At 36.7% G+C, this 17,424-nt stretch overlaps 1 protein-coding gene across 1 annotated transcript in view; it reads right to left on the bottom strand.

Moving 5' to 3' along the window:
• Positions 1-6,602: 6,602 nt before the first annotated feature.
• The window catches only part of OXCT1 (3-oxoacid CoA-transferase 1), a 134,450-nt gene continuing 123,628 nt past the window's right edge, over positions 6,603-17,424 (bottom strand). The window contains exons 16-17 of the mRNA XM_038535212.1: positions 15,460-15,561; positions 6,603-8,571 (exon numbers count right to left, since the gene is read on the bottom strand). Of these exons, the coding sequence (XP_038391140.1) occupies positions 8,530-8,571; positions 15,460-15,561 (144 nt within the window). The 3' untranslated portion in view covers positions 6,603-8,529. The remainder of the gene's footprint in view (positions 8,572-15,459; positions 15,562-17,424) is intronic.

Raw genomic sequence — 17,424 nt, 5'->3', positions numbered from 1 at the left:
GTGGGCCCTGCAAATAGTACTCCTGTCAACTAGCATGACATTAAGCTTTGTCAATAGAACTTTTTTTTTAAATTGAAGTTTGATTTGCCAACATATAGTATAGCACCCAGTGCTCATCCCATCAAGTGCCCTCCTCAGTGCCTGTCACCCAGTCACCCCATTCCCCCACCCGCCTGCTCTTCCACTACCCTTTGTTTCCCAGAGTTAGGAGTCGCTCATGTCTTGTCACCCTCAAACCCAGAGTTATGGCTGATCCTTAAATCTACTATTCATGAGTTGTTGAGACTTATTTCCTTCTTACTAGCTAATTCTTCAATACTCAAATTTTGTTACAATTAACAATTCTTTACATTAAAAGTTCTCCGTTCAATTTACCATGTAATGTCTACTGATTGGACCTGATAAAGTGCTCAAAAAAGATGTTAAAATAAAAACCTAAGAGAAAAAAAATGAAAGGGAGGGAGATAAGAAGAAATAGAGAGACCCCCAAATTATTACTGTCATAACTCAAACCAGTTGAGTATTTATTTGCTGTTATTTGGAGTCAGAAATTTATGATCCTGTGCAACTGGATTTTTCAATAATTCATCCATTCTATTCACCCCATCACCAAAAATTAACAAGTTTGCTGAGCTATGTCAATAGGTTTCTTGAGATTATGAAAGTTATTAAATCTAAAAGAGAATCTAGACTCTAAAGCCCATAGAAATTTCCTTGAATATCAAAATTTTAGGAAACTAGATTTAAGACTGCCTTTAAATCAGACTACACAATATTTCTCCTGTTCCTCTCCCTTCAACTCCTACCAATTAAATCAATAAATAAATGAATGAGCAAATAGGTAAGTAATTTAATTCCTATTCTTTAAAATCTCACTCTCAGGAAATGTTGCTTAATGTCTGTATTAAATTCCTTGCCCCTCCTTTTCTTCTCTTTTCTCGGACTGAGGGCATTCTTCAATAGTTTTACACACTACTTCTTTTAAGTTCTTATTAAATCACTCTTTTAGCTTCTCTTGTTCAGCTAAATATTCCAAGTACTTTATTCTTCCCCCATACTTTGATTCTTTTAAATTCTTTATCTTCCTGAGCATTCACCAAGTTCATCACATGTGTCTTAGTTCAGGCTGCTATAATAAATACCATAGACTGGATGGTTTAAACATTTATTTGTCATAGTTATGGAGGCTACGAAGTCCAAGATTAAGATGCTGTGTCTGCTGAGGGCCCTTCTCCTCATTTGCAGATGGCTGTTTTCTTCCTGTGTCATCAGATGGCAGAGAGGAAATGGGCCCCCTTCTTACGAGGGTACTCATTCCTCCATGAAGGATTCACCTGCTTAACTTCCTCTAAACCTCATTACTTCCAAAAGGCTCTACCTCCATATATCATCATACTGGGGACTGGGATTTCAACATATGAATTTGAGTGGAAGCTGGGGGGAAGAGACATTTATTTAACAGAAATTTCATCTTAAATACCATTGATCTCTCTGTTAATGCTCACATAGAGTTTGATACTACTGACTTAATGTAAGTGCATCCTCAAATGTTTTGGCCTTCTATATGTGTGTTCATGTATTTGGATATCTGTGATACATTAAAAACTTTTAATTACAATAATGAAAACATTTCACATTTAGGGTAAATGTGTAACATAGGACAAAAATTTTGTTTATGGAAAGGATAAAAGTGTAGAAGAACATAGAGAATTACCTGGAAGGCAAATCATGATAGAAAGATTATGTAATAAGCACTCCGACTACTTAGGAAGAACTTTTTAAAGCACCATTTACATATACACTACTACAAACATTGATTCCTTCCTATTCAGAAAGGAGGTCCCTAAGAGTCTTTTCCTATGTAATCAGTTCTGTATATACTTAAAAGTCATAATAAAATGTTTCTTTAACATATTCTTAAATAAAACATTATGCTAATTGAGAAAGCCCTTACATGACCGCCTCAAATTTAGTGATTCTAAGATGAATAATTTCCCACATTTTAACATCTCTGAAATTTGAATGCATTTCACAAATGACAGTATCCTACAATTCACTTGGCTCCTTCATCTTTTGGCAGCCCTACTGCTCTGGACGAAGCTGAGGCAGGCACCTCAGCTCCCTCCCACCCTTCTGACCTGATTCACACCCCTAACCTGTCCCCTGGACAATCTGAACCCTTCCCAGTGAGAAGCACCTGGACTGTAAATGCACACACTTTAAGACAGGTGGATTGCCTTGGGCCATTAATGGCTCATGATATCTATTAGCTGAATAAAGCATCCATTAACAACTCTTCTTTGTTTTAAATACAAAAAAGAAATACTAAGCAAACTCGTCTGAGACTGAAAGGCTAAAAAAATCTTAATATGTCTACAATAAAATTTATAAATGATAAAAAGCAAATGCAATCATAATGCATTTTAAATTTGACGCTGGTACACAGGTACACAGACCAACAGAACAGAATAGCCCAAGAATAAATCCATGCATATATAGTTAACTAATCTTCAACAAGGGTGCCAAGAATAACAATGGAGAAAGGAGAGTCTCGACAAATAGTGTTGGGAAAACTTGATATCCATATACAAAAGAACAAAATTGGCCCCTTATATCACATCATACATAAAGATCAACTCAAAATGGATTAAAGATTTAAACTTAAGACTTGAATCTATAAAACTCCTAGAAGAAAACATATAAAGTCCAAACATTGGTCTTAGCAATGACTTTAGATATGATACCAAGAGCACAGGCAACAAAAACAAAAATTGAATAGTGGGGCCATATATATATATATATGGAACTCCACAAGCCAACAGCAAAATTTTAAGTAGCCCAATTAAAAAAATGGGCAAAGGACTTGAATAGCCATCTTTCCAAAGAAAACATACAAATTGCGAACAGGTATATGAAAAGATACTTATCACCAATCAAGGAAATGCAAATTGAAACCACAATAAAGCATAGCCTCACACCTATTAGGATAGCCATAAAAAAAAAAAAAAGAAGAAGGGACACCTGGGTGGCTCAGTTGGTTGAATGTCCAACTCTTAATTTTGGCTTAGGTCAGGATCTCAGGGTTGTGTGATCAAGCCCTGCACTGGACTTCCATGCTCTGCAGGGAGTCTGCTTGGGATTCTCTCCTTCTCCCTTCGTCCCTCCCCCGCATTCACATGCATGTGCTAATATAAATAAACCTAAAAAAAAAACAAGTATTGATGTGGATGTGAATAAATTAGAACACTTGTAAACTGTTGGTGGGAATGCAAAATGGTGGCAGTTGCTATGGAAAGCAGTATGGAGATTCCTCAAAAAATTAAAAATAATATATGATCCAGCAATCCCACCTAAATGTGCATTGACTGATAAACGGATAAAGGAAATATGGTATATACATACAATGAAATAATATTCAGCCATAAAAAAGGACATGACATATGCAACATGTATAAACTGAGAGAACATTATGCAAAGTGAAATAAGCCAGTCACAGAAGAACAAATATTGCACAATTACATTTACAGAAAGTATCTAAAACAATCAAACTCATAGAAACAGAGAGTAGAATGGTGGCTCCCAGGGAATGGGGTAAGGGGGAAATGAAGAGTTACTGTTCAATGGGTATAAGTTTCAATTATAGAAGACAAGTAAGTCTAGATATCTGTTGTACTACACCTACAGTTAACAATAATTTTTAAGACAGTAGATCTCATGTTAAATATTCTTACTATAATAAAAAAATTGATGGTATCTTATATTCAAAGAAAGGGTAGTAACAGATGTTCTCATATGATATGTCTTGATGGCGCTCAGGTGTTCCCAGCCCTATACCTACCTCCAATAGCTCCACAGGCTCCAGTGCTGTGACCCATTTTCTTCTTTCCATGGACCCTTTCTTCCTCAGTGAAGGGAATGGCACTAAATCTCACTGAGAGATACTCTCCATGTCACCAAAAACATTTATTTTCAGGCTGCCAATTTCAACCTCCTCTCTGGAGTTCAACTGAATGGATCTGCACCACAACTCTGACTATGAACATGGGTAAAGGTTAATGCCCAGGAAACTAAATTTCAGAAAGGTGTTTAGTTTCAGAAATGAAGCAATGCTCATCAGCTCCTCCTATTGATGCCAGGTGAGCATTCTTACCTGTGGTTGCCTACACAGGACAGGGCCTTTCATATAAGCAATCTCAGTAATTTCAAGTCTTCCACAGTGACATTTCATTTAGTGGGTGCCCTTATCCTTTTTTTGACAACTACCCATTTTCTTATAAACTGGGTTGTACACAAGAGCTGTATGAACAAGGAGAACAAAGCTTCAAGATCTATCCCATTAGGTTTAAAGGTTTTGACTCTCTGTTTTATGGCTTACCAGAGAGCAACAAATCTAGTTCTATTCAGGGGATTTAATTCACATCTCATTAACTACCTTGGCAAAACCCAACATTAGCTTTGAAAGGCTAATTTGATTAAAGAATTGATGGACATTACTTCTCTCAGACTAATGAAGTTAATTTTAATGGAGGTAATAATGTCTCCCTAGAAGATTACTGTGAGAATGAAATAAGCTAGCCAGCATATTCTAAGTGTTTTGTAAAGTATTAAATGCTAAACAAATATAAGTGATTATCACTTCCTTTGTTGTAGTTTCTAGACTCCATCTCTTGTGTCTTTCCCTATCTCTTTCGTAGAGGTCTTACCTAATTATTTAGCTGAGGGAAATCCTTACGCCTGGCCTACTACCACCTCATGTTCTCAACAGGAAATTGATTCAATATACATATTTGGAAACCTACCAAGGACAAGTCATAGATCTGTTACAAAAATATACAAGATGTTAAATACACACACACACACACACACACACACACACACACACACACACAATGTATGTCACATTCCAGTGAGGCCACTATGCATACATTTTGAACCATTATTTGGCTGAGAACCAGTTAGACAACTCTTAAACTCTTATACTGACTGCATATGGGGCTTAGAGACTGGAGATTAGAGGAGTATTTATGGAGAAAATTTGGAAGTAGCTGTTTGGTACTCTAATGCCAAGAAGGGTAGGTGGGAGATGCTACCTCCTTTGCCCGGATTAAGAAAGAAGGGTTTCAAAGGGAACATCAGAGTTTACATGTGAACTTCTGCACTGGTGTCAGATTTCCTCCTGAAAAATTTAAAGGGTAAGAGATAGAATGCCTAGGAATGAGCCAAAGAAATAAAATGACTATGTCAGGTACCCGGGCTCCAATAGGTTGTCAGTGGAAACAGTAGTGTTTCCCATGGACTCAGTGTGGGTCATGGTGCAGAAGGCCAAGGATAGTTGCCTGAGGTCATTTACAAGGGCCAGACAGAGTAGCACCCCAGTAGAGGCAATAGTGACCATGATAATCAAGCATATTTAACCTCTAAAACCAAATATCATTTTTGTTTGATTATGGTTTTGAGAGAAGAAACTGTCTTATTAACTAGTTATCTGGATTGGTGTAGGCATCCCTCTCATAGAATGCTGCATGGTCCATAAAGGGTGTCAAGGGTGTCTTTGGGTGATTTCACAGACATATCTAACATAATGGAAACAAGAGAATTCAAGTGTATGCCACACAGACATGCCTTTAGATCATATGACATTTAGCGATATTTATGCTTAAACCCACTTTAATATTTAGTATTAAATTAGTGGGAAGGCAGTGTAGTTATTAAAAAATAAAAGGATGGAAAAAGAAATAAAAAAAATAAAAGGATGGGAACAATTCTGTCCCAAGGTAATATTATGACACAGCATTTAAAAAAATCTATCAGAATTTTTGCAACGTTTTCTAATGTATTAATCAATATATTATGTGTTAATTTTATAGAATATTAACTATACCATGCAGAGCCATAGTGAAAAGCAGTAGATACTGTCTATTTTAAAGACGGAGAATCTGCAAGTTTAAGAAATTGAAGATTGCACCCTGGGAGAAAAAGATTAGTGCTGAGAAAACCATCCACTGAATAAATCTCTGCCTATACTTCCATTGGAATAACTTTCAAAGTTGTGTTGAATATACTGACAATGTAAAAAAAATAAAACCTCTAACCACAGCCTTCCTACCCACTGGTAACACAGGTAATTGCTCTTATATGTGTTCTCTGGGCCCAGCTACAAGCAGTTTTACACATATTCTGTCTGTATCACCTCTGCAGGAGACCAGATCCCTCCCAAGACTCAAGAAGTACAAAAGCTGTTTGAGTTCATACTTTGGTTGCAGATGACAAAAACCGACAAAGACCCACCCCAAGTGAAATGGGAGACTTGTGGGCTCATACAAAAACATGGCTGGAGGGAAGCTGGCCTGAGGCATGTTGAGAACCAAGAACCCAAATCCCACTAGGATGCTCCTTACTTAGAACTCAATGCACCTGTATTTCAGCTTCTTCATGTCCAAATGGACCTTAGCTGGCAGGATGTGTGTATGTATGCATTTGTGAGAGAGACACAGAGAGAAGGGGAAAGGGGAGTGTTGGTGAAAGATGCACATTTCATTTATTCTTTCATGAGAAATTACGTTCTTTGGTGAGATAAACAAACAAAAAAAGCAACAACTTGATAAGAAGAAGTATGTGAACGATTTATTGTTGGTCTTTCCATTAAGCTCTAGTATATTTTCCCAAACAAGAAAAAGGACAATCACAGTGATCTACATCAGTTTGGATTATTTACACTATATCTTAATGTGTCCAATATCTATGGAATTCTTTAATCAAGAATATAAAGTCATCTACTTAGGTTTTACCACTCAAAGTTGGGAACATTCTTAGAATCATATTATCCTAAAGTAATGGATTGGAATTATAAGCAACCAAGTCTGCAAATATAGCAACCATCAATAACACACATTTTTCCAAATTATAATTCTAACAGATATGTATTCTTCTCTGGGCCTCACAAATTCCAAGAGAGTCCTTTTTATCAGTACTGGGAGAATATGCCTTCAATCCTACAGCCAGTCAGTTAAGACTATATTAGAGAGTGTGATACTAAAAAATCCTCTCTCCCCTCTAATATGATACATGACACAATTGTAGTTCTACCTGAAGATTGGGTGAGTTTTAAAGATAACCATCACCCAAAAATATGCATAAAATTCCTATATCTGGTGCCAGAGCAATGATATATTGCACTATGTGCCTACCTCTGTCCAGAGGACAGCCGTCTGACCCATTTTTAGGCTATCTAGACCTTTTCCCCATTTGATACTCAGGAGCTTAGAGTATCCCTTGGGGCAAACGGGTGGTAAGGATGACACTTCTGAGGACAACTTCCTTACACAACCCACTTCACCATGTTTATTCTTTTAACAATAAAAATTCACTGTTCTTCAAATCCTTGACTTGCTCATCAGCATTTCCTCTATTTGTATAAAGCTAAATTAAAAGTAGTTTATTCAAGGAAATAGCCTAGGCAGAAAAAAGAACTGTGTTCTGTAGAAAAAGGCATTCAATATTTAGAAACTTTTCGAAACAGAAATAAGAGAGCTTGAAAAGAAAGAAAAAAATAATTTTTAATTCTGTTGTTATTGTGACTGGATTCATGATAAATTACCCCACAGCCCCTTGTGGCCTCAGAGGTGGTCTGTACAAGTAGCCCACTAGGCCTCAATAACATGGAAAAAGCCTCTTAGGGACCCCTCTGAATACACACAAATATTGTAATATTTTAAAATGATAAAACTGACTAAATCAATTAGGTTTACAACCCTCTTCTCCGGATAAACCTTAGTCTTTGGCAAAGCACAGATGGTTGGTTTATAAAGGCAACTTCTTGGTTGGACATCAGCACCAAAAGACCTTGTACCCCTTGGTCTCTCCTATAAACCAGTTACTTCTTCTATACAGAGATGTTCCTGTTTGCCTTACTGCGCATCTATTTAGTTATACAAATAAGGGAGGATAAGGGATGCTTTAGGGAAATAAGATGCAATCACAAAATCAGAGGCTCTAAAAGAAAAGTCACAGGAGGCCAAAAGAAAAACATTATCATTATGACAGCATGTCTCCTACTCAAAATTCACACATATGTTATCAATCAAGACTAGTACAATGCTGCCTTGGGTATACTCTGGGTGGAGTTATTTTTCTCCTTCATTCTTTTTTTTACATGTTATGATTTAGTTAGGAGGAAAAGAACATCAAAGAAAGTCTTCCTAAGGGCCCATCTGAGTATAATTAAGTGTACCTATCACAAAAGACAAAGATAAATCCAATGTGAGCACCAACTGTAAAGATAAGCCTTCTCAGCACTTATAAAACAAGTAAGATAATCATTTATATATATATTTTTGTCTTTCATTAAATGTCATAGCACACTTGAGAGAACAAAGTCTATATGGCCATATGTAGTATAAAATGCTTAAAGAAAACTAGTCAAAAACTGCTCATGAGATATACAATTATGATTACTGATATCTTTTCAATGAAATCCTATGTGATTAAAATGAAAAACACGCGGTGTGGGACAAATGTCTATCCCGCATTTCAAGTTGTGATCTGCTGCATTGGCATGAGTTTTGGTGAAACCTGGTAAAAGAAAGAGAAAAAAAAATGACCAAATTGTAAAAATAACCACATGGCATAAACAACTCCAAACTTGAATGATTTTGGCAACAAACAGCCTTGCCATGGACATCACCTAGAGTTTCCTCATTATTTTCCACTCTAAACCAACTAGACAGACTTTTCGATTTACATTTTGAGCGTTTCCTCATTAGTTTCCATTCTAAATCAATTTGATAATTTTTCTGTTTACATATTGTGTAGTTAGTAGTTTGTAACCTTTTTGCACATTATAGTTCCTAAATTAAGGATCGTTAAGACTGGCAACAAGTAGGGGGTGGAGAAGGAGCAGATGGAGACAATAAAGGGTTCAGATAACCAAGCTCTCCACTGAATGGAACACTGAGCTCTGAGACTGATTCCTCTGAGACTACTTAAAACAAGACACTGAGAAAAGCACAAGTCTTAAAATGATAAAAATAAGTCATCAATTCACAATTTTGTTAAGAAACAATATAGTCATTGGATAAACTGGATATATATGAATGAAGAGAAGTATGATGTGGCAAATTTTATCAGAAATTTCATATTCAGAATGGAAATGATATAAAGGCAGTAAAAAGATTCCAAGTTGTTTTTAAAAAGGAGGTAATAGCATTACAAATATTAAAGATTGACCATAATTATCAATATACAGAATAGTACATGCATTCCTACAAGCCTTGAAGCAGAGAAAAATGAGGGCAGGTCTAGATCAATGGTAGAGGTGGTGGAAGAAGAAAGAAACTTAGCCAAACTGTAAGTGGTTTAGCTTAATTTTGACTGTATCTTTTGACTTAGTATCTTTCAAGGTGTAATGCCAGGTAGAGATGTCTCTGTTCAATCTGGCAAATATCCATTGAATCCTAGTAAGGAACAGTGCCCATGTAAAGCACAATAAGAGATATTAGAATTCAAATGATTTTTTTGAGCACCTCAAGAATGAAGTGATGGAAGTGAGCATAGCTGGCACTCTGCCTTCCAGAATAAACAGTTAACATTTTGTTTAATTAATGACAAAGGAATGAATCAAGGATTAAATAAGCTTCAGAAAACCAGAAGAACAGTTTTAATAGAGGTTAAGATAGTATTAAAAATAGAAGGAGTAGGCAATTATTTGGCTGTGATGAGGTTAAATATTTTTAGTTCACTTATAAATTGTTTCTGTATTAACTCTTCACAATGTCAAGAGTTAATGCCCCCTTTTCCATTTTTCTACTCAAAGAATGACATGATCAGAATAATGGCTTCATATATAGCTTAAAATAAATGACAGCTCATTCAGACTTGCCAGTTCCAAGAGCAGATATATAATAATAGACAAAATAATAGACATACAATAAATAGACAAAAATCACAGCCCACATGTGCACAGATCTTCAACTCTACTGAAAAGAATAAAAGGCATATGGCTTTGAGTATTTAGAAAGTGTGTCTCACAAACAACCCATTTTCTTTTTTTAAACAACAGAGCATCTGTAGAAATAATTTAATGAAATAAAACTATATTTCTGGGAAAAAGATAATTTCCAATAGATGCTTTGTACCATTTCCTTTAAAAGGAAACTGGACATCTTAATTTTATAAACTAAACATCTGATAATTTTCCTTGGCATATTGACCTTGTTTTGGGTTCTTACTATCATTTGTATCCTCAATGTGGACTCTGACCTCTATGAAAAAAGAAAAAGATGAAGCTTTATGTAGATTGATTTGGCCTATTTTTGTCATGAAAAACATCTACCTAAAAACCATTTTTCATCCTGTTCTCTCACAGTCTCATCAACATCTTAAACTCATCTTAAGCTCAAGCAAGATTATCCCACTAAGGTGATCTACAGGGCGGCATAAGACTATATGATTTAAGCATAGAAAGTAAGCCAACAATTTATCTTCCCAGTCCATTGAAATCCCAATGGTATACTGTTTAATTCTGGTATAATGTCAGTTCATAACAGGTACTGAGTATAAATTTATTCAACTTAGCAAAGAATATCTACAGCTGACTTCTTTCATATTTCACTGCAAACATAAATAAACAGTATTCTTTTTTTTTTTTAACCATGATTTCTCTCTTTATTCAGAGGCCACATTGTACATCTGGGTATAGCAAGAGCTCTTCAAAACTCTTCCAAAAAGTACTTTTTATCATTACAATCAAATAGAACATTTTTCTAAAAGCTTGCCTTTTTGTGTCTCTCTGTCTGTCTTGGTCTCCCCATACCTCCAACTCAGGCCCTTCTTATTCTCCCTGTCAGGTCAGCTTCTTTTTTTTTTTTTTTAATTTATTTTTTATTGGTGTTCAATTTACCAACAAACAGAATAACCTCCAGTGCCCGTCACCCAATCACTCCCAATCCCTGCGCTCCTCCCCTTCTACCACCCCTAGTTCGTTTCCCAGAGTTAGCAGTCTTTACGTTATGTCTCCCTTTCTGATATTTCCCACACATTTCTTCTCCCTTCCCTTATATTCCCTTTCACTATTTATATTCCCCACATGAATGAGACATATAATGTTTGTCCTCCGACTGACTTACTTCACTCAGCATAATACCCTCCAGTTTCATCCACGTTGAAGCAAATGGTGGGTATTTGTCATTTCTAATAGCTGAGTAATATTCCATTGTATACATAAACCACATCTTCTTTATCCATTTATCTTTCGATGGACACCGAGGCTCCTTCCACAGTTTGGCTATTCTGGCCATTGCTGCTATAAACATCGGGGTGCAGGTGTCTCGGCGTTTCATTGCATCTGTATCTTTGGGGTAAATCCCCAACAGTGCAATTGCTGGGTCGTAGGGCAGGTCTATTTTTAACTCTTTGAGGAACCTCCACACAGTTTTCCAGAGTGGCTGGCCCAGTTCACATTCCCACCAACAGTGTAAGAGGGTTCCCTTTTCTCCGCATCCTCTCCAACATTTGTGGTTTCCTGCCTTGTTAATTTTCCCCATTCTCACTGGTGTGAGGTGGTATCTCATTGTGGTTTTGATTTGTATTTCCCTGATGGCAAGTGATGCAGAGCATTTTCTCATATGCATGTTGGCCATGTCTATGTCTTCCTCTGTGAGATTTCTGTTCATGTCTTTTGCCCATTTCATGATTGGATTGTCTGTTTCTTTGGTGTTGAGTTTAATAAGTTCTTTATAGATCTTGGAAACTAGCCCTTTATCTGATATGTCATTTGCAAATATCTTCTCCCATTCTGTAGGTTGTCTTTGAGTTTTGTTGACTGTATCCTTTGCTGTGCAAAAGCTTCTTATCTTGATGAAGTCCCAATAGTTCATTTTTGCTTTTGTTTCTTTTGCCTTGGTGGATGTATCTTGCAAGAAGTTACTGTGGCTGAGTTCAAAAAGGGGTGTTGCCTGTGTTCTCCTCTAGGATTCTGATGGATTCTTGTCTCACATTTAGATCTTTCATCCATTTTGAGTTTATCTTTGTGTATGGTGCAAGAGAGTGGTCTAGTTTCATTCTTCTGCATGTGGATGTCCAATTTTCCCAGCACCATTTATTGAAGAGACTGTCTTTCTTCCAATGGATAGTCTTTCCTCCTTTATCGAATATTAGTTGCCCATAAAGTTCAGGGTCCACTTCTGGGTTCTCTATTCTGTTCCATTGATCTATGTGTCTGTTTTTGTGCCAGTACCACACTGTCTTGATGACCACAGCTTTGTAGTACAACCTGAAATCTGGCATTGTGATGCCCCCAGATATGGTTTTCTTTTTTAAAATTCCCCTGGCTATTCGGGGTCTTTTCTGATTCCACACAAATCTTAAAATAATTTGTTCTAACTCTCTGAAGAAAGTCTATGGTATTTTGATAGGGATTGCATTAAACGTGTAAATTGCCCTGGGTAACATTGACATTTTCACAATATTAATTCTGCCAATCCATGAGCATGGAATATTTTTCCATCTCTTTGTGTCTTCCTCAATTTCTTTCAGAAGTGTTCTATAGTTTTGAGGGTATAGATCCTTTACATCTTTGGTTAGGTTTATTCCTAGGTATCTTATGCTTTTGGGTACAATTGTAAATGGGATTGACTCCTTAATTTCTCTTTCTTCAGTCTCATTGTTAGTGTATAGAAATGCCACTGACTTCTGGGCATTGATTTTGTATCCTGCCACGCTACCGAATTGCTGTATGAGTTCTAGCAATCTTGGGGTGGAGGCTTTTGGGTTTTCTATGTAGAGTTTCATGTCATCGGCGAAGAGGGAGAGTTTGACTTCTTCTTTGCCAATTTGAATGCCTTTAATGTCTTTTTGTTGTCTGATTGCTGAGGCTAGGACTTCCAGTACATATTGAATAGCAGTGGTGAATAAACAGTATTCTTATTTAATTTTTTGCCACTGGTGTTTTAGGTGTATTCCTAATTACACCAAGGCCCTTGGGAATAGGAACTATACCAATTTGTTCTATTTTATTCATATTTCATAACTCAATATGGGACACAACTGGATGTTTAATAAATAATCAGGGATTACTAATGACCTCTGGAAGTTTACTTTACACCATATGATGTTCAAATATGGACTCAAATTTAAAAACATTTTTTTAATTAAAAAAAAAACAGAAGGAAATATTATTTTTCAAAAAAGTCCACAGACATATATGGTAAAGAAAAAAACTATTTTATGTAACATAAGCATGTATTAAAGAAGAAAGAAATGAATAACCATTTGAATTAACTACACAGTGGAAAGAGAGACTTTGGAGACAATTCAATTTAAGTGGTGGGATATCATTTTCCCCTTTTCTTTCTACTTTGGCACATCAAGTAACTGGCAGTAACACAGTGAATGATATACAGAAATTTGACATTTTCATTAACTGGTCACAGCTTTAGTATTAGAAGATGTTAGCTAAACATTTTCAAAATTACTTTGACCTAGGTTTTTACCTGCCCCCCATTTTTTATGCAAAAACCTGGTAGTCTAACTATTCCCTTCTAGAATGTTTATTACCAGATACACAGCAAAGACTGAGTGAGTCTTTTCTCAAGAAGAAATTCTGACTAACTTATATAAAGTCACATAGAGACTAAAATACTGCCCATACAGTAATAATCATATGGAATAGCCTCTAAAGTATGACATGAAGTATCTTCTGAATTATCAAGTAAGGAAATGTTATCTTCAAGGTAATTTTATGATTAAATGTATTTTATCGATAACCCAGCTATTCCACAGAACATGTTATTAATTAGAACATTCCAGTCCCTAGCATTACAGAAAAACAATCTGCTCTATGTGATTTCATCTGTCAGGGTCTAAAGAGATGCCATTGATCATCAGATCCTCAAAAGCGAGTTCTTTTGTTGAGATGGTTCAGCTGCTACCACACCTTTTCATTTTCAGGACAATGCTAACATACAAATTAACATTTTATCTCAACAGCCTAATTTGGAGGAAACACGATTACATGTCAATGTCCAAAGAAAAGGAGGGGTGATATGGTACTAAAACAGAAACCAGAAGTATTTTTTGGTGCACCCGGACATGAAAACTACCACTTAAAAGAAAATAAAAAAAAAGCAAACACTGTAAAACTCTACCTTTTTCATCTTGACTTACTTATATATGAATGGGAAAAAAAAAAAAAGATAGTAAGGGTCCTTTCTTTGCATACTCTCTTTTGTAGCAAAGAATTGAACATGACGTGGATTTCAAAATGGTTACCTTATGAAGAAGAGGTTAACTTATCCGCAGAGGGAAAACATACAAAGAAGAGCTGATATGTAAGAAGAATTGTTTGTTTTTATCACTGGAGTAAGGAATTCTAAATAGTTCAAGTATAAACAAATCTCTTTTTTCCCCCCAGGGGTTACTGAAAAGCTAATTAAAGATGTGCCTTTTGTGCTAGGTATTGCTGACAGACTTCTTTTTTCCAAAGGGAAATTCAAAAAAGGTTAATAGACAAAGACCCTCATACAGGACCAGAAACAGTTATATGTGGATAATGAATTATGCAGCAAAATTGTTTTTACAGACATTTGTTATGCACTAATAGGTACCAGCCAAGCATGTAGTACCTAAGGAAGAAGTCTATGAAATATATGCATGATTTATCGAGTAAGTTTTGTTAAATTGCTTTCTCTAGTTTGGGTAGCTGCAAATTTCTTCCCATTACAAATAGATTTCACTTTAAGTAGTAGATCCCTTCTTAGAAAGGTATGTGAGAAGCAAATTCTTTTCCTGCAGGTTTTCAGAGACTTTTCACCTTTACTTTTGATTAACTTCAAATGGACTGAGCCATCCTCTCAATTCCCATTAGGTAGGAGACCAGTGATTCATTAACAAGCACTTAAAGAGTGATTATGTTATAATAGTATTCTCTTCATTTTAAAAAGAGATTTGGGATTTCTTAAATATATACTCCCCTAAAGTATTATGTGCTTTATAAGTCTTAATTTTTATGCCCTAGGTTTTTCTTTAAATACAGGATATACCTATTTTGTGACTATAAGTCAATGTCAGAGCTCAACACTCTAATATGTTCAATGGATGGAATAATCAGGCATCAAAGTTAATCAAAGAGAAAGCCATAAGTCATAGCTAAGTTTAAAATAAGGCAGTACCATTTCTCCACGTGTGTGGCTCAAATTTTCGAGTTAATTTAGCCTAGCCTAGCCTAGTTCCTGTTTCCAGCAGCCCCTGGTGGTTCTGACTCCTGAGCCAAACACTGGCCGTGAGTCAGAGCCCGCTCCTGCTCCCACCTGCTCTCATCTGAAGGCACCCTCCCTTTCACTCCTGTTCTCTGTAAAGGTCAACTCCAAAAATGATCACAAATTAATGGTTCATGTCCTGTAAACACCCATTAATCAAGCCCATGATATAGGACAAGTGGCTGGATTTGTTCACAGAAACACTTACTGCAAAATCACACCCGGTGCTCTTTTTTATGTCATCCACAGTCAGGCCTTCCCAGAGTTCAATCAGAGTCAGGCCTTTCTTGTTGTCCACATCAAACACAGCCTGTTGGAATCAAGAAAATGATGACAATTTCTATTACAGTAATTATTTTATAATACAAAACAGAAATAACCTCTCAAGTTCTTAAAGAAGAGACAAGATCCAGGACAAAAGACTCTGAAAATCAGCAATGAGAAAATGTCAACTCTAACAATTATATTTTGGTGCGAATAAATGCCAACTCCCTAATCGGCAATTAGCTGCAGAGCACTGTTGATGCCAGAAAATAAATGAGTGTTGACTATTGATGGCACTTGCCACTTCTGTTAACCAATTTTTGTTGTTGTTGTTTAACTACTTTCCTTTAGTCAGGTCTAACACTTCTGGTCAAAATTTCAATTACATGAATAACGATGATTTGAAGAAAGAAAGGAATGAAGAAAAGTAGGGAGGGAGGAGAAATTTGGAAGGCAAATGCACAAGGATGGTGGGGAGAGCTGGGTAAAGAGTTACAGGAAATAAAAGGCAGGCACTCGGAAGTGCCTGTGAGCAATTATAAATGGAGAGTTATCCTGATCCTGAAAGATCAGCTAAATATTACAACTTTCCCTTAAGTCCTGTGAAGACATACAGGTCCAAGAGGATATCATGAGAATCTCTCTCTGGTATGCACACCAAATGAAGAAAGATGCTTATGTTTAAGACAAACATGAGAAGGCGAACCTCCCACTGCAAACTTTCCTTTACAACATTCTGGTTGGTACCACCACATGATGGTAGTGCCAACTAGTATACTGTGACCTCAGGAGGCTGACTCAATTTATCGTAACTGATTCAGGACACCTGCTGTTACACTATGCAATATGACAACCTGAGTGGAAGGGACTGACAAAGTCATTTAAGATAACCTCCCACTCAGGAATCCTTTAAAACATTCTTCTGAGATGGTCACTGGGGGCTTTCTGTTAGGAAGCTTTCTGTGTCAGCAGGCCCATTTGCCTCAGGACAGATTAGATGATCAATGCATGGGAAGCTCTGACCATGAGAGCCCCAAACTGCTTCCCCCCGAATTCCACTTGCTGGATCTATAAGTTGTTTTCCAGAGCAACAGACACTATTCCCTCTCTTGGCTTTCACAGTCAGTTTCCTCTTACCCAGATTTAATTATGTTTCCCATATCCCTCTTCCCCTCCAATTTACCTTATATTCACAACTATTATTCACAGGCTGATCTTTATTTTCAGCTAGCTTGGAAGTCAAACCCTAAATTGCCATTTTAAACAGATTCCCGGTTAGGAGGCTTAATTTGAAGATTCAGCCCCATGTAGAGTAAAAGGACTCTGGCTTTCAAGCTAGACTGGAATTCCAGCTCTGCCACACACTAGCTAATTGGTCTTTGGTGAACCAGTCTTTGCATGTATACATGGATATCAAAAAACCCTATCTCCCAAGATCCTTATGCAGGACAAATATAATAAACATCCTCTGAGTACCTAGCAACATGCCTGAGACATAGCAGGGGCACCATAACTGCACGCTCTTTCTCCTTAATAGCTTAACTTATCGCCACTTGTGTGTGAACTCAAATCAAAGACCTGAAATGTTTATTCTTCTCCAGTCAACTAATTTTTTTCCCCACAAGCAAAATATTTTTTAAAAATAATAAATTTATTTTTTATTGGTGTTCAATTTGCCAACATACAGAATAACACCCAGTGCTCATCCCGTCAAGTGCCCCCCTCAGTGCCCGTCACCCATTCACCCCCACCCCCGTCCTCCTCCCCTTCCACCACCCCTAGTTCATTTCCCAGAGTTAGGAGTCTTCATGTTCTGTCTCCCTTTCTGATATTTCCTACCCATTTCTTCTCCCTTCCCTTCTATTCCCTTTCACTATTATATTCCCCAAATGAATGAGACCATATAATG

Source organism: Canis lupus, chromosome 4, assembly GCF_011100685.1.
Source record: "Canis lupus familiaris isolate Mischka breed German Shepherd chromosome 4, alternate assembly UU_Cfam_GSD_1.0, whole genome shotgun sequence".
In the NCBI taxonomy this organism is placed as follows: domain Eukaryota; kingdom Metazoa; phylum Chordata; class Mammalia; order Carnivora; family Canidae; genus Canis; species Canis lupus.
This window is presented reverse-complemented; position numbering and strand designations above follow the sequence as displayed.